Below are 17040 nucleotides of genomic sequence, written 5' to 3'. Positions count from 1 at the left end.
CAACAACGGAACGATGCGAGGCAGCTGTGATCCGACGCCGTGACATAACCCTAACGCAAGACAAAGAACCAACTATCTCGACGTGTTTCTCGACGGCCACACCATCACCACTCTAGCAGACACAGGAGCTGACTACTCCGTCACCAGTGGATTCTTCACCACCAGGATATCATGCTTGGTGGTGAAGAATTCACTGGTGACGGAGTAGTCAGCTCCTCAAAATGGGGGTTCACAACACGCTTGTTGAACTCACTGAGGCAGTACGAGTGTCTTAGTTGGATAGATTAGGCCAGTCTAAAACAGGGAGAAAAATCATGGAATGGGTAGGAATTCAATGCGACAGGGGTGCCCCGATTGACAAGAAAGACATTCCGTTGGACGTGCGTAAACGCTTCCGAATCGCCCCCCCTACCTAAAAATATGCATCCTATCTATAACAAAGAGAGGAGAGCTCACAGGGCTAAGGCTCTAGTAACTAAACTTAAGAACACACCGGCGCATAACGTAGCGTACGTGGACACCGCTTGCGGCAGAGACGGGGCTGCGGTATCGACGGTGGTTGATGGCGACGGGTGCGTTAAGACAACGCGCTCCACGTGCACGAGGGATGCCTGTACAGCCGAGGAAGTTGCAGTAGCGCTCGCTTGTGCGGGTACGAAAGCGGGAGTAATATTATGCGATAACAAATTAGCTATCCAAAATTTTACCAAAGGGAGAATCTCGGAAGAAGCCCTCCACATTCCACTCAAAAACCCTCCCAGGAGGGACATTACTTTTATTTGGGTACCGGCCCATGAAGAAGTCCCAGGCAACGAAGCCGCTCACGAGCTCACCCGAGCACTCTACCACTGGGCAACTCTAGAGCAGCCAGTTCCAGGGATAAAAGATAGCACGATCACGTACTGGGAAATTGTCGATCACTACAAAGCCGAAAGAAGAATCTTTCCGCCTCCGCATCGGTCTCTCTCTCTGGAGGACGCTCGCATTTGGCGACGCCTCCAGGGAAACAGTTATACATCACCACATTGGATCTACTTAACACGGACGAGTGACTATAACGACGCCCTCTGCAAAATTTGTAAGCAAAAAGGTACGCTAGACCATATAATATGGGAGTGTGCTGGCTCCCCAGGGGCCAAGGAAAACATTGACAGTAGAGAAGCCTGGGAGGCCTTGCTCCAGAGCGAGGCTGAAGAGGACCAGCGTCGAGCAATCCGCCTGGCCGTTGAGGCCGTGAAGACTCACCGTCCTCAACGCGCGGGGACTGCTTCGTCCTCCCCCCCCCCTACCTACTTGTAGGTTAAGAGGCGGGCACCCCAGCTCGGTGGAACAATAAAGTTTTCAATCAATCAATCAATCTTCACCACCAAGTTGAAGAAAGTCAAAGCTACCTGGGCGGTCCTCATATCCGGACAGCCGCAGGATACTCTATAACACTGACTGGAATATGCATGGCAAGAGTTAGTGCATGACCGGACTTCCATTGTGACCTTGCTTATCCTGGAAGAGTGCTCACGCGAGGAAATTCTTCGGATAGACTTTCTGAATCAACACGTCGCAGTCGCTGACCTAAAGTCGAAGCCCATAACGCTGGCCACAGACCAAGCGATTGCACCGGAGAAGACTTCAAATCAGCATCTGAGTGTACTTGAAGACCAAGTCAGCATTACGCATCGCGCCAGCATCATGGTTTCCATCGAGGCAGAAGCAGCCGAAATCTGAAACCTGGAAGCAATTGTCGAGAACGACCCACACGCGCCACTTAAGCATGAAATCGCCTTCGCGAAGGTTTTTGAAAGAAAGGAACACGGAGGGAAAGCACAAGTAATGGTGACCAACTTGAGGCAGGAGTATAGACAACTGAACAAGGGCACGCATATCGTAAACGTTCAGAAAGTTGCAGCAGTCAACGATGAATTTGTCATCTTGGATTGTGCCGAAGCTACAGCGACAGTGTGTGTGCCTGAACCAACTTTCGATATTAATCAGAATCTTCCCAGGGACAAGCAAGAACAGCTCAAGAGTTCCCTTTAGCAATACAAGGACTGTCTTTCGTCATAAAGGAATCCAGAAACACGACCTGCTAAAAGCCACATAATCACCGAAGAATGCACATGACTATTCGATCAGAGCCCGCACCGAGTTTCCACACGGGACGGGAACGAGAAGCCATAAAGCAGCAAGTCGATGAAAAGCTGCATGATGAAATTATGAAGCCATCGCAAAGTCTGTGGGCGTCTCTGTGGCATTATTGAAGGAGGAGGATGAAACTCTGAGCTTCTGCCGATTATCACGGCCTTGAACAAAATCACGAAAAAGGACGTATATCTCCTCCCCCGAACGGATGATGCTTTGCAATGCTAAGTACTTTTCGTCAATAGCTCTCAAGACTGGTTACTGAAAAACTGAGGTCGACGAGAGGGATCGAGAGAAAACCATGTTTATCACGCCGGACGGCCTCTTCAAAGTCAAAGTCATGCCATTCGCCCTTTGCTCTCTGCCTGCAACGTTCCAGCGCGTGATGGGCCCAGTCTTGGCAGTACTGAAGCGGTGGACTTGTGTCATCTACTTGAATGAGGTTGTAGTATATGCTACAAATTTTAACGACCCCCTGACGTAGCTTCAGACAGTAATGGAGGCGACAAAATGATCGGGACTTACCCTGAAGCCGGAAGAATAGCGTTTCGCTTGCGAAAAACTTCGATTACAGGACACGCCACAAACAAGTTTAGAGTCCATCCCGACCCGAATACGACAGTTGCCATGAATAAGATCCCGCAGCCCGTCGGCACAAAAGCAGTGCGCAGATTCCTTGGTCTGTAAGCCTGTTACATGTGCTTTGTCAGATACTTATAAGGCGTAGCCGAGCCATTGACCCATCTCACAAAATGCGATGTCGACACTGAATGGGAAACGTGGCAAGTCCACGCAATTAGGAGCTGAAAACTATGGCTGCAGTCACCACCGGTACTTTCAGATTTCGACAAAGAAGCCGAGACGGAAATCCACACCGACGCAAGTAGCGACCTCAGTTTTCCTCTTCAAAAAGCTCGCACTCGTTGGGGCTTATCCCACAGCAATAATCGTCATCTGCTTGGTTGCATGCAAGCAATCGCCAACCGACAGCATTCCGGAAGAATAGGGCAGCCGCATTTGGACGACTGCTAAACGTTTATTCTGCACACTGCAGGCGGGAATATATTAAAGCGAAGGTTTCATTGCCTCTTCCTTTGACTTTCTCGCTGCTACTTCTGCTGTTGCGGCTGTTATCTGGCAAACCGCGTACAAGACAGGAGCAAGGCGACGCGATAAACTCGTTCGGATCCACAATAATCTCCTTTGGAGCTTCCGGGGCTTTGCCACATTAGCCTCTTGACAGCTGTGAGTATTCACGACCCCCCTTTCAGCAGCACTGTAGAAACTGCAGCGCCTATAATTGTACTAACGTGGGAGCCCAGAGGGGATGTAGATAGAATTGTACACAGGAGGGGGAGAAGAGGAAATTGCCATACAAAGGGGAGGGGGATAGGGAACACGTGACGTGAGAAGGAAAGAAAGCACTACCACTATAGAGACGACAGCGGTTCCGGGGAAACTGTATAAACTTAAGTTCAATGAACGGTACAGTACGTTTCTCCTATTTCTGAAAAATAAACATCATGCAAATACTTCAAGCGGACAACTTATGCAGAGCGTGCAGAAGCAGAGTAGCATTATTTAAAGCGCACCGCAGGATCCAGGCGACACTACGGAAGCGGTCGCACGACATAACACTTCTGCGCCCCATGCGGTAGCTTTGCGGCAATGGCATTGCTCAATGTCGGGGATTTGCTGCAGACCAAAGCAACCGCATTGCGACGGGAGCGAAATAGAAAATGCACGTGCATTTAGATTTGGAACATGTTAAAGAACGCCACGGTGCCTAATTATTCCGGAGTTCGCCACCATAGCGTGCCTAATAATCGGATTGTGGCTTTGGCACTTAGAGCCCCGTAATCCAATTAAAATACTTACTGCGACAATGCTATGTGCATATGAGGCAATGACTATGCTCAACCCTCGCCGAGGAGGTTATGACATATGGTGTACAACAGCACCTCAAGCAATCACCTCTCCCTGTGTGTTCTGTGTACTATGGTTGACAAGCAGCAGTGGTGCACGCAAGGTAGCGTTTAATACCCACCACTGTCATGTTAGACAAAACGTTGAAAAATTAAGCTTTCGCCTTCAACATTCCTCCTAAGTACCGTCAATCAAAGCAACCAGGAAAGAAAGCTTCGCTTACGTCGATCCCCACAGTGCGTGGGATCTGCAAAATTTTAATTTCGTGCACTCCAGCACAACCTTCATTCGCAGTGCCCTATCTGCTAGGAACCCAACTTGTCCAATGATACTTTTTCTCTTTGGTTGTTATACGACCATTAACGTACCAAAAGAGCATCCTACACGCTATTTTATACATTAGGTGGAACGCTGTCAAAGTTAGCGCTCTTTGCGCAGCCTGTATCCGGGACCAAAAAAAAAGATAGTGCGATGCTTGTGTCGATCGAAAAATAATAATTGCTTTGCCGGCAAACTTAATACACAATAGATTCGTCATCAGTTCGATAAAAATACGCTCTTATTGCTGGCGAAACGATCGACATCTGTATATTTCTATTTAGCGTTGGTAGTTTTTTATCGTGTCACGTTATCACTATACCAGCCACTCGGTCCAGCGTGTGTACCCTTTACGGCGTACTTTTTGTAGGAAACTATCTGTTTCCGGCTCCCCTTCAGTCTTGAGAAAATGGTGTCGAGCTCAACCTTTTCGCACACTTCTCCCGTATGCATTTCTTTAAGAGTTCGTACACCGAAGTTGTCAAGACACGCCAAGCAAGGAATTGCAAATATGTATGTCCGCACCAGGATTTGTTTCCCAGCGAAATACTGAGTGCTGTGAGTGAGGACACTGGAATATCCGCCCATACCGTTGCCAAATTCAATAGGTAGCGTCTGGGGCGTCGCGGAGGAAAAGACCTCGGGACGCGACCATTTCAAGCACGCAAACCATCAAGCATGACAGCTTCAGAGTCCACGCCGTCTATCTGAAAGTGCACAGCATCTGTGCGAAGAACACTGGAGTGTGTAAAAAAGACTGTCAGCGAAGACAACGACCTGCAGAACTTCAAGAAAACCAATTTGTGGAAGTTAATGAAGAACATTGGCTTGAAATTTGGGAACAGAAAACAGGCTGGACGCGCTGCTCGAGCACAGTTATATGATTGCCTGGTGTCGCAGCTGCCTGCGGGTGACCAAGTAATTCTGGAGACAGGGCAGGTAGGAATCGTTCTTTGCATATTTTCTCTTTATTTTCGGTCAGAAATAATCGCTAACTCCCAACCGTGCCATGCGACCAGCTAAAAGAACGAAACTGCCAAAAATACCGTACTATGGCTATGGGTAGCGACATCTCGTCGTCACTAAAAGAATGAACGAACATCTACTGTACAGCACTCGTTCCTCCGGTGGCTGCGAGTCACCCCGCCGCTGCTGCGAACGATGGCAATTGCTCGCAGTCACCGAAAATAATGGAGATTTCCAATAATGCTTACTGAATCACGCAACTATTCCAACCAAACTTACAATGAATCGAAATTAACTGCCAAAACCCACTTGCATGCGAAATCTAAGGCTTCACAAGGGAACAGTAAAGCGGAGATATTTTTCCTCGATACTCTCAGAGCGGTCAGGGACGGCGTCCGCGTATTTTTGAGAGAGCGGTCAGCGTATTAATTGGCAACCAAAAAAAAGGAGGCGAATCATATAGACCATATTTGTACCTCTTTTCCTCTGATATTCTGCTGCGCGGTATCTTCAATGGTGATCATGCTAAGACTCGTATTGTTGCAGTGGGCATGTTTACTTCCGTGCAATAACTCGAGTACTCGTTCGTTTCGCTTTGTACAGATACATCATCTACTTAGATGAAACCTGGGTCGACGCAGAGCACACAAAGGAATACGTCTCGCAGTACAAGATTGTGAAGTAATCTCGGATGCCTTCCTGAAAGGTCTAACGACGGGATTAGCTGCGCCTTCGGGCAAAGGGCCCATTTGATCCTTGTACTCGATGGAAGCCGTGCAACAGGTTTCGTCCAAGAAGCTGCTGACTACTTCCGAGAAAAAAAGAGAAACAATGCTGACTATCACTCTGAGATCGATGGCAAGTGCTTTGAGAAGTGGTTCATGGACAAGCTTTTACCAAACATTTTGACCAACAACGTTGTTGTCATGGAGAAATTAATGCTCGACATCAGAGTGTGTCTCTTGAAGAAGAAGCTACCAAGTCTACACATAAAGCTGATATTCAGCTTTGGATCGCAAGCAAAGGTGTTCCGTGGTCACAGGACCTGGTGAGGGCTGAACTGCTGCAACATTCACACAATGTCAAAGCACTCAGCATTCTGTACCAACTCGATACCTGGGCGGCTACCCATGGCCACGAAGTGCTTCGTAAACCACAATATCAAGGCGAGTTCAGTCCCATTGAAATTGTTTGGAGGCAGTAGAAGGGCTATACGTTGCAAGTCGTAACAAAGATTTCACTTTGGCTTAAGGGCAAACGCTCCTATCGGAAGCAATGGTGTCTATAAGCCGGGAAGACTGGCAAAACTGTTGTATTCGTGTGGAGCTACTTGACGCTAAAGCGTCGGAACACGATATAACTGCTCACACTGAAATTAAGTCGGTTGTCATCATTTGTGACTCGTGCAACTCCTCCACTGATAAGTCGAGCCCTTATTTCACTGATGAAGATTTAGGTGGCATCGAATAACGTGTTTGACTTGCAAGAGCTGTGTAACCTGTCAGTGGCGGCTTCGTTCAAGGGGGCAACTGGTTGGAGCGTGGACACCTTTCTTTCTAGTCCGCAATCCTTTATGCTGCGCCAATTCACCGAGAAGATTTTGTGACCCTGAGGAACCAAACTGTGCATCCTCATCGTTTTTTTTTTGTGCTATTTACGTCCCGAAGTGACTCAGGCTACGAGGGTCGGCGCAGCGGAGGGCTCCGGATAAGTGACGACCACCAGGGAATATGTAACATGCACCGACATCGTACGGTACATGGGCCTCTTGCTTATTGCCTCCATCAAAATAAGGTCGAGATCGAATCCGCGTCCTTGGGATCAGGATTCGAGCATCATAAAATAACATTGAACAAATATTCTTATTTTTTAGTTTCGAGGTAATACAACAACACGGTGGTAATCGTTGGAGACGTGAAAACTGGCACACACAACACTAGTCATATGGACTACCTAATTCATAAAATTTTCGCACTTTTATAAACATTCCAATAAAGTTCCAGAACACGTCGGCAAAACAATTAACCATATATTGACAACGTAGAATAAAAAATGAATGCTAGCGTTTACGATAGCTCAATATAAGATAATCTTCCTCTTTTTGATTGCATTAATGACGCAAGGAAAAAGAGTGCTATGTATTTGACAAATGTCAGCAAAGTAGATTGCAACTTAATGCGGAATAACATTTTTGTCACTGACTTGTATAATGTGGGCGATAATGACGGGAATACTGAATTTCAGAAAGTTATAAAATTCCTTTCCTGTGCCATCGATAGTAACCGTTCAAACCTGTGTACGTTCATACATGGCTCCTTTCAGTCACTGCATGACGAACGAGATCCTTGCATTGCTGAAGCGAAAATATTTATGGTGCCACAAATGGAGGCAACATCAATATAATAACTACTATTTAGGCAAGATTAAAATTTTAAGACAAAAGACCATATCTCTCATGAGGGCGCGAAAGACGGAATATTATTCCCGTCTTATTGAACAAGCTCCAGGTAAAAGAACTCCACAGATTATAAAGAAAGCAGTTGGTAATCACCTGCTGCATAGCGTGTTTCCTGGCACTATCGATGCATACAACGTTGATAAATTTTATCGATATTACACTAAAATTGGTCCATCATCAGCAGCGCATTTCTGACAGAAAGCAATGTTCTTTCTTTTTCGCGCTGTTTATCGAATACGTGTTTATTGAATATCAAAGGAAATTCAACATATGTTGCTAATATGAGCGCTAGTAAAGCTAGAGGGTTAGGTGGGGTTACAGCGTGGCTACTGAAGGATAAAATAGAATATCCTGAACCATGTTTTATGCCATGCATTTGACCGTTCATTGCCTACACGAAAGTATCCGTCTTGTTTAAAGAAAGCGAAGGTCGTGCCAATAGATAAAGACGGCGATCACTCAGATCCCTCAAGTTAAAGACCCATATATGTTTTGAGCATATTATTTTTTTCGAGACATTCTTGCACAACGTGTATGCATCTTCCCATAAAAATACCACGCAATATGCTTTAAGCAACGCGGATTCAGGTAAAATCACTCCCATTTTAACAGGTGTGCCAACTTAAGCATAAAAAATTTACATGGCAGAACACAATATCCTGCTTCAGTTGTATATTTTTTTTTACCTAAGAAACGCTTTCGATACAGTAGACCACGGGATCTTGCTAACGAGACCATTACACTGCCGTTTCCACAGTGAAAATTCCCAATTATTTTCTAGTTAAAAAGCGAACACCAGAAAGCGGTAACAATGCACAATCTTTCACCTTCCCTACTAAGCATAAAGACAGAGGTGCACGAAGGGATCCGTTCTCGGGCTCTTATTATTTTTCCTATACGTGAATGATCTGCCGAACTGCGCGGATATGCTAATGTACGCTGACGGCACGCTGACAAGTTACTGCTAACAACTTATGTGAACTGGAACATAAGACTAACGCAAAACTAAAAAAACAACAACATTTCTAAGTGGCTTTCAGTGAACCAATTATTAATTAAAATAATGAAAACTAAATACGGAATTTTTCGCTCCCGCTGCAATGTTTATACAGTAAATATCTTCGCCTAATAAGCAACTGCCTGCTTGAGCGGACGTCAGATTTCAGTTATTCGAGTCTAATTTGCGACAGCAACCTAAGGTGGCAAAATCATATGCCAGTATGTGATAAATTAGAGCATGGGTGTAATATTCTGCTAATGGCTAACAATTAATTTCATAGTAATATTCTCCGAGTTCTTTATTTTCCGTTTCTTATTCATTCACACCTGTCCGTTTGCGTCGATTCATGGGGATGGACGTTTAAAACCTACCGTGAGCCCATACGGAGACTACAGAAGCGAGCACTTAGAATAATAACTAATACTAGATATGATTAACACAGTGCGCAATTTCTTCATGAAATAGACATTTTGCTTCTTGTGATCTGACGACAACAAAAATCTGCCGTTAGCGTCAGTGGGGACATTGAACAAAATAACCCCTCTGATATGTAAATATTTTTATTTGCATCCCCTCCCCCCCTAACTGGACGCGCCGCAATTCATAATTTCAATCTTCCGCCGACTAACAATGTTTGGAGTGAAATACCTCCTCCAGAAAAATGGCTATACCTAAACACTCAATTTTCTTGTTCTAGATTATTTTCTTACATGTCTGGAAATATTTTTTCTCCACTGTGTCATTGTTATTCATAAATTATTTTTATCGTGAATTAGCCTTCTATTATATTTCAGATTCAGTGTGTGTAGCACCATGTTGCAGGTTATGCTAACTGTATTATCATGCATTTCTTCCTGTTATGTACTACCCTATACTACTCAGCGTTCACGTTTTGTTTCTCGCGTGCATTTTCCTTCTCAGAAAAAATGGATTTATCATTTATGGTTCCCTTTGAAAAATTTATTGCTTGTACTTATATATTTTACTCTAGACCCCCTACTAGCTTTTGGCTCTGGGTCAATAAGTTCTGCCTATTTTTATGCATTGTAATCAAGAACGCGAGATAAAAGAAAGAAAAACATACCGCGATAACAGCGTAGCAGCACGACCAATTTGGACATGTGCATCGATCACTCAATTGATCACTCAATCATGTTTGCAATCAGGGATATGCTGTGTCATTCTTTCCTTGTTTATTATTTTCTTGTTTTGTCTGATACGCCAGTCCCCTTCGGACACGTCAGGGCCCCTTCTCAATGTGGCTGGCTGTTATCCGACTCCATGGGAACGTAGCACGTTGAATCCGTGCTACCAGCCTGGAGGACAGGATGAGTGGAGAGTGGAGAAGCACCAGCAAAGGTGCGTCGTTCAGAGAGAGAGAGAGAGAGCAGCGGAGCTAGCGAGAACGGTCGCATGCGGCGCGTGCAGATGGCGAGCAGATTCTCTGCATCTTTAAGGCAGTTAAGCTTGCGAAGCTAAATCATTGGCAAGCGCAGAGGTTGGTGCTCACGTATATTTTACTGCTTGTACATTTTTTGTGCATCAAAGCCACGATTTGATTATGAGAAATGCCACAGTTGCGGGGCTCCGGAATAATTTTTACCAACGGGGGTTCTTCAACGTGCGAGCGAATTTTTATAACTCGCGTCCGAGAACATAAACTCCGTCGAAAGATAGCGGGACTTCTGTTCCTGAAGCATACTATATGAAGCGCACCCTGTTTTGATCACAATTAATTCCACGAAAATGTTTTCTTAATCTCCTTCCAAATTGCCACATACCAGGTCTACTTTGCCACATTGCAGTGACGGTAAATAAGAACAACACTGTCAGAAATCTGTCCATTATTTACCTTATTACTGGCATCTTGTATTCAGAAATAGAGCCACCGCACAATTCTTAAGGACAGCCGCAACCACAGCTAAACAAAAATCCGGGATTTTGCCGGCAAAACCACGACCTGATTACAAGGCACGCCGTATGGACGACTCCGGAGCAATTCTGACCACCTCGACTTCTCGAAGCTGCACCTAGAAGTTGTGCACGAGCGTTCTTACATTCCTCGACATAGGAATGCAGTGCCCATGGCAAGCAAAGTCGCGGGTTTTCAAAATCTGATTGACAGAATAAACATGCTTGTTTTTACGTATTGTTCTGCATTCACTAGTAATTGCTGGTACTCGTGTTCATTCGACAATACGCGCTGTCATGACATAGTGTCTCTATCGACGTGAGTTGAAGCCAAGAAAAGAAGGTTTATTACAACAGGCATATTGTACTTGAAGTTCTACACATGCGGCGAAGATAGCCGCGTGCGACTGTAATAGCTTGCACCATCACTTGCACGTATCGGCGCACATTGGGCAGACTTGACAAACGCGCTCCAGTGCCTATAGCGTTGCGCTGCTATGCACGAGGTCGCGGGATCAAAACCCGGCCGCGGGGGCCGCATTTCAAGGGGGGCGGGGGTGGGAGTGGGTGACGCAATAACATCTCTGTACATTGAAATGGGTGCACATTAAATGACCGCAAGTGGTAAAAACTAATGGGGAGTCCTACATTACGGTGCACCTCATATCGAAGGGTAGTTCCGAAACATAATATCCCAGAATTTATTTAATGAGTTCGAAAATGTACAAGACTACTCGTGTCAGCGGGAAATTCTCATTAGAGAATTCTGATTAGAGAAGAACACTAAAGAAGTTTAGGATACAGTCCTGCGACAAAGGTTAAGTGAACAGCACTGATTTACCGAATGAACAGTCATCGGTAAAAAAAGTAATAATCCTATACTTTGCGAGACAAGATTAAAATACAGACATCTTAGAGCAATGGGCATTCCTAATGCTCGAAGCGCAAAAGCACAGTAAAACGAGAAAGTGCGCTAACACGAGGAAGATTATTACAATGTTACGGTTCAAATATAACCAATTACTTCAATAACTTTATAAGCAATATAAAAGAACATATAATTGTCTGTGAAATTTTATGCTGGATAGACGGCGTATTTTAAAAGCTGACTTGTCTCTTTTTTTTTTCTCTCCTGGTGAAACAACAATGTGTTCAATTGAAGGAGCCAAGGCATGACAGCGTTCGCCCACTCCAGGCCTTGGCAGTAAACGCGTACTTGCCAGAACCCCGATTTGATTATGAGGCACGCCATAGGTGGAAACTGCGGCAATTTAGACCACCTGAAGCTCTTTAACGTCTACCTAAATCAAAGTACACTATTATTCTCGCATTTCACCCCTATCGAAATGCGGCAACCATGGCCGGGATTTGATCTGGCGACCTCGTGCTTCGCAGCCCAACACCTTAGCCACTAAGTAACCACGGCGTATACTGCAGCATACATAGCGAGTTGCATTGTAGGTGACTGGTGAGTGATGCGATTAGAATTTGCCCTTTCGGATATTACCACGTGGTGTAAGAGGCGTGAAATGGAGAAATAAGCAAACGAAGACTATCCAGACTGGACGTTTGACTACTCGCGATTGAGCACTTAACATGAACTAAAGATCAACTTTCACTGGTGAACACCGGTAGTGTGTGTACCGCGTCACTCACCTTGAGCATCTCGGGCTTCGTATTGATGAGCAGCTTGTGAAAGTAGGGTGAGTGACAGGTGAGGATGAGCTTGTGTGCCTGAAACACTTCAGCCTCGACTTGTACCTCGACGTCCGTCATCTGGCGCTTGAGCCACAGAGCTTCGCAGAAACGCGACAGCTGCGCCAGCTGTTGATCACGGCTCTTGCTCTGCATCCGAACGTTGCAAGAAAAGCACAAGGGAAGTGCTGCAATGACAAGGCTTTGGTCATTCTCTCATATTACAGCTAATAAAACAGCTTTTGGCAATATGCCCCCATTACAACACGCAAAAATAAAAGAAATCCAGCTTCATTTCTTTACCACTTAATGTGCTGCGCACGTTGCCCTTCCGATTGAAATGTTTATGTAATCCACTGGACCAGTACATCCGTCCAATGACGATTTACGGACGTGGATAAATGAAGAACTGGCGGTACACACTTGACGCAAGCTCACAACAACTTATTTTGAAGCTCTGGACCATGTGACCAAACTTATATCGGGCAAGGGGTTTCAGTGCTCAAGTCAAAGAAAAACCACACAAAAAACACAGACACACAAAAATTAAAACAAGAAAATGCATTCGAGGAATAATTTTACATGTTAATGGCTTAAACTGAACAATGTCAGTGCCTCCCCAGTGGTATAAAACATTCTTAGGCCACGAGTTCCCCATGCACTGCGTGGCTTCCTCAAGGTCACCGCGGACAAACTTCCGGTTGTCATGTGAGAACAACATACCCTTCTTTTATATCAAACACTTGCGAAGCTACATGCACCGCAGGCGAGCTAGCGCACTATCGTGAATATGAGTCAAAATGTGCGCAAACTATTCTTTAGGGGTGGTGCCTTCTATAGCGCCGTCGTCGCATGCACCAGCTGTTCGTGTGACTTTCAAGCAGCTGCACGCCAAGCGTAGAGGTCGGCCGTCAAGACGGCGTACGGACACGGTAAGCCGAATGAGTGATGTGATCAAGTTAAACAAAAATAGGTGCCTCTTTTCAGAAAGACCATACGTATTTCTCGCAGATGCCCCACTCACATCGTCAAGCAGTGGGTCCATTCGGCTGGGCAGTGCGGTACGCAGGTTCCAGCGATGTTTGAACACTGCTTTGCTCCCTCGACGGCCACCCGGCAGGCTGTTGTTGATGATGGTGCAGGCGGCCGGTACATGCGGGCCGTTCACCTTTATTGTTGGCAGTGGTGGCTGGCCAGCGCAGCAGCAGGGCGTCGTCGTGGTCCGGCAAGCGGCAACGTTCCTTTTTCGAGCTCGCGCCTCGGCGATCGTCCTCTTTGTTGGCGCACATCGCGAGCGGCCGCTTGTGATGCCGCGTCTCGTTTCTCCTCCGACATTCAGGCTCGGCAAGCGGTCATGTGGTGGGATAGCATTGGATGACTGCAATTTCACGGAAGAAGACGATTTAGTAACGATAATAATGTTTTATGACCTGACCTTACGTGACAAAAAATCTAAAGAGGTGCTGTCAAACGAGGCTTCTTCCTCTTTTGACCACACGGATTCCCACGAGGCGTACTATAGCTGAGTGAGTGAGTGAGTGAAAACTTTTATATAGTCTTTCAAGAGTTTCGCGGTTACGAGGTCTCCGTCGTCTTCATCTTCTTGGCGCTGGCGACTTCTGGCCCAACCCAGTTCCCAATGGCTGTCGACGATAATGCAATTAACATTTCAGAAATGTAGTGACACATCATATCGTCTAAGACACCTTAAATTAGGTTTCACAACCAATTGCATAGATCCCACGCTTATGTGGGAATGGTTGTTAAGCGAAACTTTCAATTGTGTTTGCGCAAATGATAAATGTAAATGTTATGCTAAACGAAACGCCACTTACTGAAATATTTGTAGATAATGACGCAAATGGAATGTAATGTTACGCACATATCTGAAGTCGACTTCTTCCATTGTCGTTGCCGGCTTCGTGACTTCTAGATTGCTCAACGCTACTCGCTGAATGCGCGCACAAGCAGGACAAGAGGTAAAAACCAAATTCGCTCAATGAACGCACAAGTCTAATTTTGTTCTACTTTGTATATTCATTTTATTTATTCATGTATTACAAGGGCCGAGTAAATCATTATGAAGGGGGGTGGGGATAGCATAAAAGGGAGAATAGCAAGAGCGTTAATTCTTTGTCCACACCCGCCTGCTTCTTTTGCCGACTTCTTTACTTCTTGGCTATCGCCCTGCTTGTATATTCGGGTACATATCAATTTTTTGACATTGACCAAGAATGCCCGTACTCAGTAAAAAAAAATACTCTATGATAATGGAGTACCGCCGAATAACACTGACACGGGAAACGAGGGCACCTACCCGGTGAGGCCCTTCCTGCGAAACGTACATCCACAGCGTAACTATGGTAGGCGTAAAGCCCGGGCACGAGCTATCTTGAAAGTTACAGTTGACAAGCACAGTCTCCGCAGTCTTTATAGATGCGGCGTAGTACGGGAACAAGATAATGCTCGCGTTGTCGCTTATAGATGGGCGGGGGATGCTTCGCTCCTCCGCCACGGCAAGGGAGCCACCCCGCGTATAGCACAGAAAATTTCGGTTGCGCTAGTTTGTGTGACCCAGAGCGTACCTACATTTACACCGACTCGAGAGACGCAATCAGAGCTTTCGAATCGGGTAAGCTCGCTCGAGAGGCGGCCTCGATTCTAGAGAAAAGGGCTTGCCCCGGTTCTCATTATATCACGTGGTTCTCCGCACACATGAGGAGGAACATTTTCGAGGGCTTCCCAAACCTCAACTAGTTGGCCTACGACCGTGCGCGAAAACTCACGCACCGCGACTGTCTGGAGGCTCCGGAGGGGCAGGAAGGGACTCAGCAGAACGATCCACTTCTCACATTTAATTAAATTACTTAACATTACCAACTTGGTGAGAGAGTTTATACTCTTCCTCACCCAAAGCCCAGTAGAGGTCAGTCAGCTATTCTTAGAATCTTTCAGACGCCATCTTTGCCGTCGCGGGGCTTCCTTAGTAGGATATACTCGGTTGTGGACCCCAATTGTCCTGAATATAGTGAAACCTTTTGCTCTATGGCCCACATGCTCTGGCGATGTCCCGCGTTCCCTAACGACCTTTTCTCCAGCGAAGCCGAATGAGAGGAGACCATCAGATGCACGGTACTGCAAAATCAAGCCCAGGCAATACAGAGGTCCCAGGAAACGGCGGAGCGTCACGGCGTTCTGTCCTCTACGTGGGCGTGGCCAGCGGCTTCAACGACCTCCCGTTAGGGGGTCTCGACAGTAGCGCCTTAGGATCAAATAAATTTCGATGTCTGTTTGTCTGTCTGTGCGTTATCCAAGTTGCGATTGAGCCACGTATTCGGTGGCACGCACCGGTTGCCACTGAATGCACTTCTCTTGAATCTCTGTTCGGGTATACACCTATTAGAGTGCAATGATCAAGAATGGGTATATACTCAGTGGACCCAGTTGTGTCATGCGACAGCTGTTAGATAGTAGCACACCAAATTTAGTTAGTATTCGAAGAAGGCTAAACGCATTAACAAACGCGTGCCGACATTCTACATTAATATTAAGCTTTAGTGGCTTGTGGAAATTATGGCCCATAATTAAGCGCTTGCAGTCTGGTCTTCCCGAGAATTGACTGTTGAGCTAATTAGTACATGATTTCGAAATCTGAAACAGCGCCCGGTAACGCGACAAAATAATGAGACGCACGCAGAAATGCCGTTTGCGTGTGTCTCACGTTCTTGTCCCGTTTCCTGGCGAAGTTCTTAACTCAGTCTAGTCTGACTGCATCCGCGTGCCTCAAAGACATTTTCAGCGTGCGAGTTTTATTTCTTGACACAGCTGCAACAGATGGTGAGCATCAGCTGCAGACGTGGAGGCTTTAGGCACTTCATAGGGCCTTCGGGTCAGTGCTGCCCTACAGGTGCCTTTGGGCACATAGGAGCTTAAGGTACTAGGCCCCAGGCCCAAAGCTTCCGAAGAGGGACGTCCTCTACCCGAGGGTAATTAGGAAAATGGGAAAAGACGTATGGGATGATTGGCGCACGTGTATTTTCTTGGAGAAGACATTGACACATACACACTTGCAATGTTTTAACAATAGCACGCGAACATCGCCTGAATGGCATGTCAGCGCATTAGCGGTGACACCGGCATTAGAATGTGTCACCATAAAACGTAATTTCCAGTTCGAATACCATCTGCTATACGGTTCGATTACGGAGCGCACACAATGCAGGATTTCGGCACAGTGACGCACGAATCAGTCATCGCTGCTCTTGAAAAAGCAAACTCAGGTCGGAGTGTAATCAACATCGTGAGGTCTATCTTAGAGAACCGTACGTTTACCTTCCTATGCTTCTATCCACAAGCTGCGTCTTTCACCAACAGTGAGGGGCGTCCCGCTGGGCGCCATTTTGTCTCCAGTTCTTATTTAATCTGTTTATGGAAAGCTTGGTCATCCGCTTGCAACAGATTCCCAGTGCCTCATGTACCTATATGGCGATGATATAACATGGTGGACACAGCTAGGCGACGCCTCTCTGATGACGGAGGACCAGTGTCGGGCCATGCAGGAAGCCTTGGATGCATTGCGTGACTAGGCGAAAACCATCTGAATGCAGCAATCCACAGAGAAGACTCAGTA

At 46.1% G+C, this 17040-nt stretch overlaps 1 protein-coding gene across 1 annotated transcript; it reads right to left on the bottom strand.

Moving 5' to 3' along the window:
• Positions 1–10057: 10057 nt before the first annotated feature.
• LOC142559388 (uncharacterized) lies at positions 10058–16809 on the bottom strand. Its single transcript, XM_075670991.1, has 4 exons — positions 16783–16809; positions 13435–13788; positions 12372–12560; positions 10058–10120 (listed from the first exon to the last, which is right to left on the bottom strand). Exons 1-4 carry the CDS (start codon positions 16807–16809, stop codon positions 10058–10060), a joined length of 633 nt encoding a protein of 210 aa, XP_075527106.1.
• Positions 16810–17040: the final 231 nt, after the last annotated feature.

Source organism: Dermacentor variabilis, chromosome 10, assembly GCF_050947875.1.
Source record: "Dermacentor variabilis isolate Ectoservices chromosome 10, ASM5094787v1, whole genome shotgun sequence".
In the NCBI taxonomy this organism is placed as follows: Eukaryota; Metazoa; Arthropoda; class Arachnida; order Ixodida; family Ixodidae; genus Dermacentor; species Dermacentor variabilis.
This window is presented reverse-complemented; position numbering and strand designations above follow the sequence as displayed.

Bases quoted from the DNA above. Each gene is read 5' to 3' on its own strand.
- LOC142559388 (XM_075670991.1), bottom strand. From the start codon at position 16,809: ATGGCGCCCAGCGGGACGCCCCTCACT. The intron at 13,789-16,782 runs GTTGGTGAAAGA...GTGAAATTGCAG, and splicing joins CCAGCGGGACGCCCCTCACT to TCATCCAATGCTATCCCACC. The intron at 12,561-13,434 runs GTGAGTGGGGCA...GTTCGGATGCAG, and splicing joins TGGACCCACTGCTTGACGAT to AGCAAGAGCCGTGATCAACA.